The following is a 15,791-nucleotide window of genomic DNA, read 5'->3' on the forward strand; positions in this document are numbered from 1 at the left end:
AAGTTGGTTTCTTATTTCTTCATATCAAGGTGATTTAAGACCTATCTTAACAAGTAGCAGATAAGTAGGTATTAGCATACCTAAGTACCTACTTACCTAATCTAGACAGATTAAGTCTCTCAATCGTCCTATGATATGTAAAGGTGACATCTACCGAAACTATTGTGTACTAGTTTAAGTGCTCAATAAGCTGTTAGCTATGTCAATGTATGTAATAGTTCCTAACCAATCCGTAGTGTCATAGTGTGGCGCTGTACTTTACTATATAAGCTTCTACATGTATGTAGACAAGCCCACTTTTTCTAACCAGCCTTCTGTAAAACATTAAATTAAGATATCAGATTCTCTGCTTTCATTTGGTCGCCATTACCTCCAACGCTGAACATAATGGTGACCCCTAGTTTAAATCGCGGTTAATCTCAGTACTTTAAAGCGAATCGCTAGTAAATTTAGTAAAATTTGCGAGCCGGTACGTCGAGGAATCGCCGCGTATCCTGATTTAGGCCGGGAGAGCAACGTTACCACGTAGGCAGCAACCGCGTGGGGCTCCGCCGACCTGAAGAAGCTGAAGAGGTGACTAGGAGGCGACCACACCACTCGATCGAGCGGCCTGAGCCAACGCGACAGGCGCCGACCGAGCCACCAAAGCGGGACCACGTGCGTGGCACCGCAGCCGCAGCAGGGAACGGCTACCGCAAGTACCAAAGGGACCACGTGGGTGGTACCACACCAGAGGCAGAAGGAGCGCCCAAGCGAGGGCAATCACCAAGCTACGCCACGCGCACGAGCATCAATCGAGAAGGCAAGTGAGCTGGCATTCCCTAACCTATCTACCAAATCTCCCTACCAAATTTAATTGTAATCGATTTATTTCCTACAAATTGTAAATTGTAATCGTTCTTAATCATGTTAGAAACTTCCAAAAACACTCTAGAAGAGTTAGAAATTAGGCAGTTAAAAAATAGACGAGGTGTCTGTAAGCGAAAATTAACTGTATTTAATAAATTTATAGAAAGAATCGACTCAAGTGCATTGACGGCCGAAATAATTGTAGACATAAGCTTAAGACTAGAACAATTACCAAAGTTATACAATGATTTCTCTGAGATACAGGACCGGATCGAGACACTGTGCAGCGACGAAGGGGACATCGAAGCCCACGAGGCCGAGCGTATGTCATTTGAGGACACATTTTACCGACTTAGCGCTAAGGGCAAGCTGCTGGCGAAGGTAGATACCGATTCAACACCAAATGACCATAGTCCGCAAGCCCCGCCGCAGCAACCCCTCGGTGAGTCGATAAAATATCCCGAAATTAGCCTCCCTAGCTTCGACGGAGACCTAACACAGTGGCTGCAATTTCGAGACACATTTGATGCCCTAGTCAACCAAGCTAGCTTAGCACCGATCGTAAAATATAAGTACCTACGCAGTTGTTTACAAGACGGCGCACTTGAGGTAATTAGTTCGCTCGATTTCTCCGAGGACGCGTACATGCTCGCGTGGCAGATGCTTTGTGAACGTTATAATAATCCTAAACGTTTAGTCACCAACCACATGCGAGCCTTGTTCGACGTGGAACCGGTACCGTCAACTCCTTCGGGTCTAAGAGGTCTGTGCGATAATATTTCCAAACATTTGAGATCTTTGCGCTCATTAAATGTACCTACCGAAAATTGGGATCTCGCAATTATTCACATGTTAGTTAAAAAGTTAGACAGTCGATTGCAATCAAAGTGGGAAAACAGTGTTGATTTGAGAAAATTGCCTTCGTTGCAGGATTTCAAAACCTTCCTAAAGAACCGAGCTGACCGGCTGGAAGCGACCAGCCCAGCAGTACCATCGGACGCACCCAGCACTTCCAAGAAGGCCATGGTAACCACGTCCGAACCTATCAAGGTAACCTCCAAACAGTTTAAATGTAACCAGTGTCCGTATTGTTCGAGTACGCATTATATTAATCAGTGTCCAAAGTTTAGTGCATTAAACGTTATCGCGCGCATCCGAGCCGTGAATAAATTACGATTATGCTTTAATTGTTTGTCCGGAACGCATGTCTTAACAAACTGCAGGGCCAGTACATGTCGAGTATGTAAGGGCAAGCATCATACGTTACTACACAAACCAAATACCAACACTCATGTAGGTAGTAACCCCGTACCAACGCGATTACCAATATCAACGTTAATCGACGAACAACCGAGTTCTAGTCAAATCGAGACTACCTTGTCGAATAACACTTTAATCGAAAAACAAATAAACAATGCGCGAAATAGGTCAGTTTTCCTTACAACAGCCCAAGTGCTCGTTAGGGATAAGCATAACAATGTGCATAAAATGAAGGCATTTTTAGACAATGGCTCGCAAGAAAATTTCATTACCGAAAACGCGGCCAAAAAGTTACAATTAAACAAGGAACAACTTGCCTTAAATGTCATAGGTTTCAATGAAAAAGTGTCTAGCCTTGTAGAATCGTGTGACGTAACATTGCATTCCTTAGACGGAACCTTTACAACGAATTTGTCCTGTTTTATTACGCCTATAATTTGTACTACCAACATTTTAATACCAAACGTGCAACGTTGGCACATTCCGTCGCGTTATAAATTAGCTGATGACGAGTTTAACTTAGCTCAAGATGTAGATTTGCTTATCGGTGGGGAGATATTCTTTGATTTACTTCTTACCGGTAAATACAAGCTCGGGCCCGGATTACCGGTTCTGAGACGCTCGCGATTAGGATGGATAGTCACGGGTTCCGTACAAAAAAAAACCGAGTCTGCCATTCAATGTAAAGTTACAGTAGAAACTCAATTAAAAAAGTTTTGGGAAATAGAGGAGGGTTCCGCACCAAATTTACCCTATGATGAAAAACAATGTGAGGATATATTTCTGAAAACTCACACTCACAACTCTGAGGGTAATTTCGAAATAGAACTTCCATTAAAGCAGCCACCTACCAAGTTAGGTCAATCTAGGCACATAGCATATCGGAGGTTCAAAACATTAGAATCCAAGTTCGAGCGGAACCCCGAATTTAAAGATAAATATGTGAATTTCATGCGCGAGTTCGAACAAGCTGGCCATATGATTCAATTACAAGATAATTATGATGGCCCATGTAATTTTCTACCCCACCAAGCTGTTTTTCGCGACTCCCCCTCAACCCCTATTCGAATTGTTTTCGACTGCTCATGCAGAACTGATAACGGCATTTCTTTGAATGATATCCAATACAAAGGCTCAATAATACAGGACGAACTCATAAATATACTTCTACGATTCCGAAAATACCAATATGTTATTAACGCTGACATACAAAAAATGTACAGATGTATTTATGTTAAACCAAATCAACAATACCTACAATGCATATTTTGGCGGGAAAATACTCACCAACGACTCCAAATTTATATGCTGACCACATTAAGTTTCGGCTTAAAGTCAGCACCACATATTGCAACCAGATGTTTGTTACAATTGTCAAACGAAAACCAACACACATTTCCAGCAGCTGCAGAGGCCATAGCGAACCAGTTCTACATGGACGATTTTATCGCCGGCGGCGACGACGAGAATCAGGTAGCTGAAACTGCATCACAGGTGAACGAGATCCTGCGGGGAGCCAACTTCACGCTGCGGAAATGGAAGTCCAATTCCGAAGTCATCATAAAACGGGTGAGCGAAACACACACACACCAAAACACACACACAACCGAATTTGGAGATAAAACACATAAGGTCCTGGGTTTAGCGTGGTCTAGTGACTCAGATGAGCTTATGTATACCATTAAAGAAAACCAAATTTCACACCCAATCACCAAAAGAAAGGTACTAGGGGTAATTTCGTCCATTTTCGACCCCCTAGGCTTGACGGGACCAGTAATTGTAGTAGCCAAAATATTTATTCAAAAATTATTTAAGGCTCAATTAGATTGGGATACCGAATTAACACAAGACTTGATCCAAGAATGGAACACATTCTATCGAGACTTGTTTTTATTAAACCAATTGAAAATTTCGAGATGTACAGTCATACCCAATTATGTAACGATACAAATTCATGGGTTCTGTGACAGTAGTATTAAAGCCTATGGCGCTGCCATCTATATACGATCAAGCGATAGAGTAGGAAACGTACAAGTTCACCTACTTTACTCAAAATCAAAAATAAGTCCAATACAACCCCAAACTATTCCAAATTTGGAACTTTGTTCCAGTTTACTGCTCGCGACACATGTCGACAAAATAAAACGAGCATTAAAATGTGACGTTTCCGGAATCAACCTGTGGTCAGATTCAAAAATAACATTATGTTGGATAAAAAATAGTAACCCTAAATTAACTTGTTTTGTTAGTAACAGAGTCACAAAAGTATTATCACTTACAAACAAGCACGAGTGGTCATGGGTCCGCTCGGAGGATAACCCCGCCGACCTTTTGTCCCGAGGGGTAGCACCAGGCAAGCTGGAAACCAACCAGTTATGGTGGTCTGGGCCGGCGTGGTTGACCCAAAGTCCGGACACATGGCCGACCCACGATTCTGAGTCACTAAATCATGCACCCGAGGCCGAGAGCGACGTAAACATAACTCTCACCTTGGCTATTAGCACAGAATCTAACGACACGATACAATATCTTTTCCACAGGTGGTCAAGCGATAAAACACTTATTCATGTATTAGCATACATACTTCGATTTATATATAATACAAAAAATAAAACTCGAACAATTAATCCAAATAATAAATTATCAGGACCATTGTCCGTAGAAGAATTAAAAAAATCGGATCACGCATTAATTAGACATGCACAAATGGAATCATTCCCACACGAATATAAATTATTGCAAAACAATAAACCGGTTCTTAACAAATCAAAAATATTATCTTTACACCCATTCATGAAGGACGGACTCGTTCGCGTAGGCGGACGAATCGGTCTTTCGCATTATGCATATGAAAAAAAACATCCTTTAATATTAAGTCACGAGCACGCGCTTACCAAACTACTGATGGCAAACGCACATATACGTACTCTGCACGCTGGCCCTCAGTTATTACTTTCAACTATTCGCGAGCGCATCTGGCCAACAAAAGGTAGGATGTTAGCCTCGAAAATTGTAAATAAATGCGTTCCGTGTTTTAGAGCAAATCCAAAGACTACTAACCCTATAATGGGAAACTTACCCCCCTCAAGGGTAAATCCTTCCCCCCCCTTTGCTATCACGGGTATCGATTATGGAGGACCTTATAACATTAGAGATAGGACAGGGCGTGGTTACAAGGTCTCTAAGTGCTATATAGCAGTGTTTATTTGTTTTGCAACAAAGGCAATTCATCTCGAATTAATTACAGGGCTCGAGTCAGCCAATTTCCTGGCGGCGCTGCGACGATTCATCGCCAGGAGAGGTAAACCGAAGGAGTTGGTGAGTGACAATTCAACAACCTTTCATGGGGCTAGTAACGAGCTAAAAGATTTACAAAAATACCTACAGGACAGCTCGAGCGAGCTAGTATCTCATTGCGCAGACGAGGGCATAAAATGGAGTTTTATTCCTGTCTATACACCTCATATGGGGTCCCTATGGGAATCTAGTATAAAACTTACCAAATATCATTTAAAAAGAGTGTTAGGGTTATCTTTGTTAACTTACGAACAATTTGTATCAATCCTATATCAGGTAGAATCTATGGTAAATTCTAGGCCACTATGTCCCTTACCTAGTTCAAATCCTGACTATCCTGTCCTTACGCCAGCTCACTTTTTAATTGGAAAAGCACCAAATTCACTTCCGGACGAAGATTATAACCATGTACCAAAGAACCGATTAACTCACTATCAACTTTTGCAACAAATCACGCAGGACTTCTGGCGGCGCTGGTCACGTGACTACATCGGAACGCTGCAGGAACGCACGAAGTGGAGGAGCGCGCGCGGCCCAAGCCTCGCAGTCGACACCGTCGTCCTGGTACGAGACGAGCGTCTGCCGCCCTGCCGGTGGAGGCTGGGCAAGATCGTCGCGACGCAGCCGGGCCGGGATGGCGTCACCAGGGTGGCCGTCATCCGAACCGCCAGAGGGGACATCCAACGCGCGTTCAATAACATTTGTCCATTACCTACTTCGGGTGAAGTCATATAAGTAGTAAATACCTACCAACAGTACCAACCTAATGTAAAGTTCAAATAATTATAACTAAGTGTCTAATAAGTATAATTAAGTACCTAAATTACCTTACTTACCTAGTACCTATGTACATAATTAGAATACCTACTCCCTATTTAAAATAAAAATCATTTCCTATTGTTGTTTCATTTATAAGAATGGGCACAGATCTAATTAAAATTTAAGTAATTACCTAACTATAACTCGTAACAAAGAACTCTGCCCATCCTTACTGATAGGTAAAATGTATAAAGCCTATTCTTTGAAATACCTAATGTTACTCATAAAACATTAACTATTTCAAGGGGTGGCAAAATGTTAAGACCTATCTTAACAAGTAGCAGATAAGTAGGTATTAGCATACCTAAGTACCTACTTACCTAATCTAGACAGATTAAGTCTCTCAATCGTCCTATGATATGTAAAGGTGACATCTACCGAAACTATTGTGTACTAGTTTAAGTGCTCAATAAGCTGTTAGCTATGTCAATGTATGTAATAGTTCCTAACCAATCCGTAGTGTCATAGTGTGGCGCTGTACTTTACTATATAAGCTTCTACATGTATGTAGACAAGCCCACTTTTTCTAACCAGCCTTCTGTAAAACATTAAATTAAGATATCAGATTCTCTGCTTTCATTTGGTCGCCATTACCTCCAACGCTGAACAACCATGTTATGTTTTGAGGATATGCAAACTAAATATTTGATTTGAGAAAATCTTGCCAAATGGCAGAGCTACATTCATTTAGTTTTAAACTATGCAAAGATAACTGGCGAGGTTAACAGCCTATAAACTAAATTTATTGTTGAGTAGCTACATAATCGAATTTAAACTATCGTGAGACATACTAACTTAGCTAATTTTGCGGTTTCACTTACGTATTTTTTAGGCACTGCTAGTGCTTGTAAATGGAGACCTAGGCTCTCCGAAACATGTTCCAGGAGTGACTTAAAAATACATGAGTAAAACCGCAAAATTAGCTAAGTAGCTACATAGTTTATGACAATCTTTGAAACACAGTTCTTTCCTTGTGGTTACAGGGCAGCGGAGGAGAGCAGTGCAGTGGAAGGAGATGGGGACAGGGGCCGCTACAGGTAAACAATGTTGTGAACAAACAGCTTTATTCTGTAGCTTAGTTTGTTCCGCATTTGTAATGACAAAACATGGCAATGTCAAATTTCTATGAAAATATGATGTTTATAATGACACGGCCTCACTATGGCTTTAAGTTAGCTTTTCTACGAACTAATTTGCAATGTAAAAAAATATATTATCAATTAAATTGGTTTGTTATCTAATTAATGTGCATTATCTGGTGTAGTTCTTAGCCAGATTGAAATATGTTGATTATGAAATTTGTCATTGGTACTAACACTAAACATGACAAATATACATATTTACACCAAGTCAGACGACGCAAGGGAGTTATGTCGTCACCCAAATCTACTTAAATTGTATTTTGTTATTATTTGTGTTTTCTGGTATCTTTGTATTTTTATTTGCTTTGTAGTTTGCAGTGCCTTAGTAGTAATACTGTAATGCTGTGTAACTAATTTGAATATTAAATAAAAAAAAATATATATTAATGATGATGCTAATATCAACAACTAAAGAGTAAAAGTAGATATTTAAATAACATTCAAATACTCTCTCTCTCTCTCTCTCGTTCATTGGATTGGTTGTCTTTAGGACTCTGGTCATGAGATAAATGTAGGTGTTTATACATATAGTATTGAAATAATAACTAAAAAAATTAATTAAGTAAATACTGATAAATACATGACACATGTATAAACTCTAATCTATCAGCTTAATCTGCGGCAAAATTATTCTAAGTTTTGTAAATAAAATTATAAAATACAAACATACTAATTCACATGTAGAAATATTAGTTTACACACATACAACTTGCAAACTAGTTTGACCTTCAAGTTTCGACATGAAGAGTATTGTAGGCACTAGGCAGTAGGCAGAGATACGTCTTGCGCAATGCGCCCGCGCCGTCATCGCAAGGCAAGGCTATGCTCAAATTCATTCATAGATCTATCAGTTATGTCACAGCTGACTACAAGTCAATAGACCTCCACCGGTGGATATATTTAAAAGTTTGGCGTTTTAAACGCTTACTAAATTCGTGCAATTATAGTAGCCGTCCGTTACGGTTTACGGTTCAATTTGTACTGGTTAATGGTTAATTGCAATTAACGTTCGGCCAACACTGTGTATTAGTGTATTGATGGATAGTTTCTAAAATTCTACCAATCGAATGTGATCGTATTTGTACGCCGGCAGGAGTGATGTCGATGTTTTTATTTGTGGAGTAAATCTATGCTACCTACCTGTTTAGAGGATGCGTTAAAAAATGAAGTTAAAAGGGTATGACATTTTTAATAAATATTGATTTATTTGATCAATTTAGAGGTAAAATTGTCTTGCGTGGATGCGTGGCTGCGTGGTATCATCTGTTTTATATTTCCAGCCTGATGGTCCGCTGCGCATCGCAATCATCGCTAGATGAATGTTCTCAGCGCGCAGAAGCGGCGGGCGGCGCGCGCGCTGCGCACGCTACGCGCTTATTGGACGCGCTCGCGCGCCTGCGCAGTGATGACACGCTCTGCGACGTACGACTGAGGGTAAATAGCAAAGATATAATATTTAAATCAATAAAAATAAAAAAATAAAATAATAGACATAGCCGTTCCTAACACACACAATTTACAGAGTACCATAGCCGAAAAACTTACCAAATACATAGAACTAAAAGATGAAATAACCCGTATATGGCATCTCCAAAAAGTTATAATAATACCTAATATAGTCTTATCCACTACAGGCGTAATACCTACACAGCTGCATCAATCCTTAAAGACCTTAAAATTGCCACCTAAGACATTCCACCTACTTCAAAAAGCCGCTATCCTTAATTCATGCCGAATAGTAAGAAAATTCCTTCAAACTCACCATGAAGCCCCTGCTGTCGCGAGACCAACCGCACAATCCACCACTTATGCAACCTTAAATCCTACCATATCGCAAACTATAGAACCACTAACCACGAACACAGAAACGCACACCACTCCTAGAGACATGACTGCTCAACCTGATTCACATTCAACAAATTAAAATGTAAGAATACTTACCTGACATGCACTTGGCCTAGGCCCGTGAATGGCAGTATTAATCCGGTGAAAGCCGAGAAAAAAATAAAAAATAAATAATAATAATAATAAGCCCGCAGGGCAGCTTGTGGCGAGCTGTTGGGGAGTGACGACCCCACGGACCCGAGTGCTCCAGAGAGTCGGTCAGGGTCTCCGTCTCCGGCGTGTCTTCGTCGGTCGGAGTGGACCCCAAGGGGACCCGCAGGACTCTCAGCTCTGGCTTGCCTTCATTGGCCGTCCAGAGGGGAGTCGTAAGAGTTATATGCTCCAGGGGTGGAAGTGTTAAAGGGCATAACGCCGCGAGTAACTTCGGAGAAAGCGCAGCACACCTCTCGACACCCCTGAGCCGCTCACTCCGGTGTTGCGTCTGGCCATCTTTACGATGGCGCATCAGGTGCCCATCTAACGAGTGGCGAGTCACCGCCTGCCTCGATAACTTGTGCAAGCAATGTTATGGCAGGTGTCCGGACTTCTTTGTAATAGCCCAGTCTTTTAACCACCCAAACTTAAACCATAGATCAGTACTCTGTCCATACTCTCTACAATAGTTTCCAATGCCTGCTGAAACCGGTTCACGGATATCTATTGATGTACCCGTGAATGGGTTCCACCAGGCGTTCTACATGACATCAAATCTCTCCAAACGGCCTCTACGTGTTGGATCTATATCCCCACGCACGCCTTATAAATGACCGGGCTCGAAAGACCCGAGAGTTTTAAAACGGAGATACACATAATAATAATAAGAGTTTATATGAGATACAAATAATAATAAAAGCCTTTATTAACAATCTAACTTACATACATATTTTTAGTACCTAAACTTATGTTTACTTACATATTTATTTATTTATTTTATATTATTTCTTCTTTTTATTCAATTTTTTCTTTTGGCACCGGTTATGTCGTTTCTGCAGATTGTCTTGCTTTGCAGCATAGGCCTCCCCAAGATTTCTCCATGCTAATCGGTCTCTTGTTATTCTCATCCATGTTGTTCCTGCTGTTTTCTTTATGTCGTCCTCTCATCTACAGTATTGACCTCCTTGTTTCCTCTTATTGTACTTAGGACACCAATCCATCACATCTTTGGCCCATTTGTCTTTGTTTGTTCTTATAATATGGCCTGCCCAGTTCCATTTAAATTTTTTGATGTAGTGTTTTATATCAGTAATTTTTGTCTGTCTTATTGCTGTAAGTGTTATCCTATCTCGTAGTTTAATATTTAAAATACTCCTTTCTATGCTGTGTTGGCATGTCTGTAGAGCTCTGGTATTTTGTTCAGTGAGATTCCATGTCTGGCAGCCATAAGTCATGACTTATGACTTATGAGCAAAGATATATGTAACTCCGTATAAGCTGTGGTATAAGATAAGTATGGTCTAAGAACAAAACGTGCCTCGGAAAATCAAGAAAAATTTATGCTCGAATAGATGGCGACACCGTTTGATATTTAACAATTTTAACACATATCAGTGAAAGAACATAGGTCAAAGTCATATGGCGTTCTAAAAATATGGCTCGTCTGCTCGTTTGCTGAATATCACATAAAAAAAAAAACATTTACATATATGTAATGTATATGTATATTTTTTGATATTTTTATTCATTTTCATTTTTAGTTTTAATCATGTGTCGAAAGATGCCATTAAATTTACTGTGACTACAAAATTTACTATGACAATAACCCTCTATACACTCTTTCTCTCTCTCTCTCTCTCTTTGATAAGTAGTCACAAGTAGACAAAATACTACTACGGACAGAGTTCTCACTGTGATCCGCTGTGTGCAGTCGTCGTTATAGAGGAATGTTCCTAGCGCACAGAAGCAGCGGGCGGCGCACGCTACGCGCTTATTGGACGCTGGCGCGTATGCGACGGGATGACTTGCTCTGCGATATCAGCCTCCGGGTACACTGTCAGAGTATATAGATAATTAACTGAGCGAAGTGTCTCTGCTTCCGCTTGGGAAAAAAATTCTTTCATTTTTATTTTGAGGAAGCAGATTCCAAAACGGTTTTTGTTTCTCAGGCATGCGCGGAGGGCGGTGCGGGAGACACGGAAGACGAAGGCGTCGCCGCACATCGGGCGGTGCTCGCTGCGAGCTCCCCCTACTTCAGAGCCATGTTCACACAATTTGATGAGAGGACGATGCCCACCATCACCATACAGGTAAGTAAATAAGTTTTTGGCAAAAATTTCATTTTTGGTACAAGCTTTTATTTCGCTGACTGTACTTTTTTTCCACAGGCAACTAATACTCATCGAGACAATTCTAAAAACCCCAAACACAATTAGGTTGCGTTATTTTATCACAGAGTTCCTATGACCACCTCCTGTCTTCATCATCAGATCAGCTCGATGGTACCATAATATTGCATTGTCACCCGACTTACTTGCGTACGCAAATTTTCAGCTTCATCGGAAACCGGGAAGATGGTTAAATTAGTTACATCGACATTAGTTAGGTCGACCTAATAAAAGCGTGTTAAAAAAAGCGAATTAGCTGCACAAGGCACCCCACAGCATCATTGGTCTGCGAGCCTTCGGTCTTCCAGGTCGCTTTTTAAAATACTTTGATTTGAGAATAAGGCCGGTTTCAATATCAATGTCAGCTTTCCTTCAGCCACGCACGGAAGCGCACCACTGTGGAGTGTTCAGAGCGTTCTTGGCTGAGCCTTAGGCCTTTTGAATTTGTCTTTTATTTATTTATTTTTCGGAGAACCAACAGCTATCAATTATACAATAGTTATATAAGTGAATAACAAATAGCCAATTATAGGTTCCCACCAATAGCAACAAGTTAACACATAATTGGTGGTTAGCACTAAAAAAATTTACAACGTATTCAACTAATACTAATTTCAAAATGTGAATACCTACTTATTAAATACCCACAATTCAATACTATACTCTTAATATACTGATCTAAGAAAAACAAAACTTACTAATAAAATACATCGATCGATACAATAATATTATTATGAGTATGCTATCGCATACGACTCGCTCACTTAAGTAATTTGTTTGCCAGAATCCGTCTTATAGTTGTGATGTTACTATTAAAAACGTCAATATCACACTCTTTCGTTAGTTCATTTAGACTTTTACCAGCTCGCAATAGAAAGCTATTCTTTCTGTAATTACGTGATGAAAATGGAATTGAAAGGGGAGGGAAGTATCTTTTAGGTCTAGATGGAGTATTGAAGGAGAGCTTAGCGAGCAATTCAGGACAATCAATGTTACCATTAAAAATTTTGAGTATATACTCAAATATATATGTAATATCCGCAATCTGTCGACGTTTATGTAGTGGGAGAAGGTGATGTTTTTTACAAATATTATCATAATTTGATAAATTATAGGGGGTTTTCAATTTAAAGTAGAGGTATTTTACAAACTTTTTCTGTATACGTTCTATTCTGTTAATATAAATATTATAATGTGGGTTCCAAATTTGAGACGCGTATTCAAGCTTGCTTCTGACATATGTACAATAAAGAACTTTTATGGTTTTACTTTGGGTGAAATGTAAAGAACTACGCATAATGAATCCCAATGTTTTGGTAGCACTAGTTACTATATTATCTACCTATATATGAGTATCGAATAAAAGCTTTGAATCATGGGTGACTCCCAGGTCTTTAATGCATGACACAGTTTTGAGCACATGATTATTAAGCTTGTACGTAGTTGGGATTCTACTTTGTTGTTTCGTAAAGGTTAATGTAAAGCATTTAGATACATTTAGGTCTAATTTATTGGTCTGACGCGAGACGCGTAAGGTCATCTTGTAGAAGAGCAGAATCATCTAATGAATTGACTTTGGTAAAAATTTTCATATCATCAGCAAAACATAGTAATTTGGAAGAGTGGAAACAATCACTGATGTCGTTCACAAATATGTTGAAAAGCAAAGGCCCCAGCAACGACCCTTGCGGGACGCCACTGGGAACAGTTACCCAGCCAGACATATAGTGTTAATGACAACAGCTTGCGACCTGTTATCGATATAAGACGTGAACCAGCGCAAGAGATCACCGTGAATGCCCATGTTATTTAACTTAAGGATTAGTAGTTTATGGTCAATTCTATCAAACGCTTTGCTATAGTCTGTGTAAACTACATCTACTTGACTACCTTCAGACATGGATTTAGTTACATAATCATTAAGGAGTATCAGATTTGAAACGGTAGATTTGCATCGCAGGAAACCATGTTGGAAAGGACTAAAATAATTCTTGATTGCCGCATATACTTGAGTATGAACTAGTTTTTCAAGTACTTTAGCAAGTATACAAAGTTTTGAGATTGGCCTATAATTGGTTACTTCTGTTTTAGGGCCTTTCTTGTGAACGGGTGTAATGTAGGCTGATTTCCATATCGAAGGGACGTTACATTCAACAAATGAGCGCTTAAATAGTAGAGATATTGGAATCACAATAGTGTACGCACAATTAATCAAAAATAGGGCCGGCATATCATCGGGTCCAGCTGATTTGGACGGGTCCAATTTTAAGAGTAACTTTATTAGAGCATCTGAGTTAACTTCTATATTACTTATATGCGAGATAGAACTAGCCACAGAGTCGACCAGCACCACTTGGTCAGTACTAGGCGCAGAAAATGTTGTATGGAAATAGAGAAAGCCTCACATATATCTGCGGCTGTATTGACCTGTCTTTCCTCATACTTTAGACAACTCGGTACACCATGTGAGCTAGAACGCGACTTAATGTAGGACCAGAACTGCTTCGGGTCTTTAACGATATTGTTTTCAAAGCGTCGAACATATGTTGTAAAACATGACTGTTCAAGTCTTTTGACCCTGTCCCTTCGAAGAGATTGAATCTGATATATTACCATATATACGAAATTTTCTTAGATATTTAGATTTCTCTTTGATAGCTTTTTTTAGTGCGGGTGAGTACCACTTAGGAAAACTATCAGTATGACATATTTTACTAGGAATATATTAAAATCGCAGTTTTTTAAATATGGAATAGAAAAAGTTAACCGACTCCTCTAATGAGCGTCGCGAGAATTCATCCTCCCAATTAATTAAGGTCAACTCATTGTTAATGGAGGTATAGTCACCTTTATTGTAAAAATATTTTGTGCGAGAAGCAGGTTTCAAACTACATATTTTTGCAAATTGAATCGAAACTAATATAGCTTTATGGTACGGATCAATCGGTACTAAAGGGTCCAAACACTCACTAACATGTACTACATCATTTGACAAGACAAGGTCCAATAACATACCATACTGGTTACGGACATCATTATATTGACTTAAGTTTAGCGTGTTTAGCTCATCAATGAAACTACACTCATCGTTAGTTTTATAGTTTGAGGGCATCAAACTAGAATGCTGATAAGTCCATATAATATTGCTCATATTAAAATCACCTATTATTAAATATTTGTCATCACACCCACGGAGTACAGCTTCACCTAGGCTATTAAGGAAATTCGATAATTGCTATGAGAAAGTATTACCATTACTTTGTTTACATAAGTATAAAACACATAGGTGCAGTTTAATTGATGTGTTACAATGGCCCTTAATATAGTCAAGGTCACCCACAGATCCTCCGCTGATGATTGGTAGGTAGGTTGCGGAATGACCGCCAGCTCCCTGCGAGTAGCTATAACAACGCCACCTCCTCGACTTTGACCAGTTAAAAGCGTATCACGATCTCGCCGCCAAACGACATATCGATCATCAAATAACTCCGTGTCCAATATTCCATCTAGTAGCCACGTCTCGGTTAGTAAAATTATGTCATAGGATGAAATGCTTAAGTTACGATAAAATAAAGAAGTTTTGGAACGGAGTCCCCTCACATTTTGGTAACAAATTGTAGGATAATTACCTCCCCCGTTATTATTTAAAGCCATTACAATATACGTAATAACAAAATATCAATAAATTAATCGAGCTTGGTAAACTGTGAATTAAATAAAATACGCGTATAAGGTAAAAAAACTTCATTTGGGACTGGAAATAAATGCAACAACAAATAGAAATCGTAAGAAGACATAAAGCGAACAGGAATAGAAACAAGAAGTAAACTAAGATACAATTTAAAGTAATTTGTTTAAATCACTTTCATTGTTAATGACGTGAACTTTCGAGTTGTCATCCCTGCGTCTTCGCAAATTTCACCCACACATATTTGTAGTTCTTAGATTTTAATTCGGTTTTCGTTTTCGTTAGCAGCATTTTGTACTCCGGTGTTAGGTGATCATTTACAAAGATCTTGCTGTGACAATCCCTGAATCCGAGTTCTTCCGCTGATATAGTTTTCCTCAGTGCAAAAGCGTACAAAACCGTACTAAAATGCAAAAGCGCGCAGTAAGGATCATAACAGGAAAGTGTCACGACCATCCTGCAAAAGAATTATTTAAAGAATTGAAAATACTTACGCTTCCAAGTGTCTATGTCCTCACTGCGTGCAAGTAT

General features: G+C 39.5%; 2 protein-coding genes across 14 annotated transcripts in view; both read left to right on the plus strand.

Moving 5' to 3' along the window:
* Nucleotides 1-15,791, plus strand: part of LOC134746861 (ring canal kelch homolog) — a 38,845-nt gene that overhangs the window by 590 nt on the left and 22,464 nt on the right. The window contains exons 2-4 of the mRNA XM_063681435.1: nucleotides 7,209-7,262; nucleotides 8,648-8,801; nucleotides 11,354-11,494. Coding sequence (XP_063537505.1) covers nucleotides 7,209-7,262; nucleotides 8,648-8,801; nucleotides 11,354-11,494 — 349 coding nt within the window. The remainder of the gene's footprint in view (nucleotides 1-7,208; nucleotides 7,263-8,647; nucleotides 8,802-11,353; nucleotides 11,495-15,791) is intronic.
* Nucleotides 291-6,300, plus strand: LOC134746859 (uncharacterized). 13 transcript variants are annotated; one of them, XM_063681432.1, is made up of 4 exons: nucleotides 291-1,291; nucleotides 1,780-1,899; nucleotides 5,357-5,427; nucleotides 5,866-6,300. In XM_063681432.1, the coding sequence occupies exons 1-4, from the start codon at nucleotides 1,253-1,255 to the stop codon at nucleotides 6,143-6,145; spliced, it is 510 nt and encodes a 169-aa protein (XP_063537502.1). In that variant the 5' UTR covers nucleotides 291-1,252; the 3' UTR covers nucleotides 6,146-6,300. The 13 variants fall into 13 exon arrangements, 12 of the variants coding, with proteins under 12 accessions (XP_063537502.1, XP_063537497.1, XP_063537492.1 ...); XM_063681427.1 differs by having other exon boundaries at nucleotides 308-1,291; nucleotides 3,512-6,300; XR_010128272.1 differs by lacking the exon at nucleotides 291-1,291 and adding an exon at nucleotides 1,298-1,612 and having other exon boundaries at nucleotides 1,780-1,875; nucleotides 5,357-6,300.

This window comes from Cydia strobilella, chromosome 13, assembly GCF_947568885.1.
Source record: "Cydia strobilella chromosome 13, ilCydStro3.1, whole genome shotgun sequence".
Classification (NCBI taxonomy): Eukaryota; Metazoa; Arthropoda; class Insecta; order Lepidoptera; family Tortricidae; genus Cydia; species Cydia strobilella.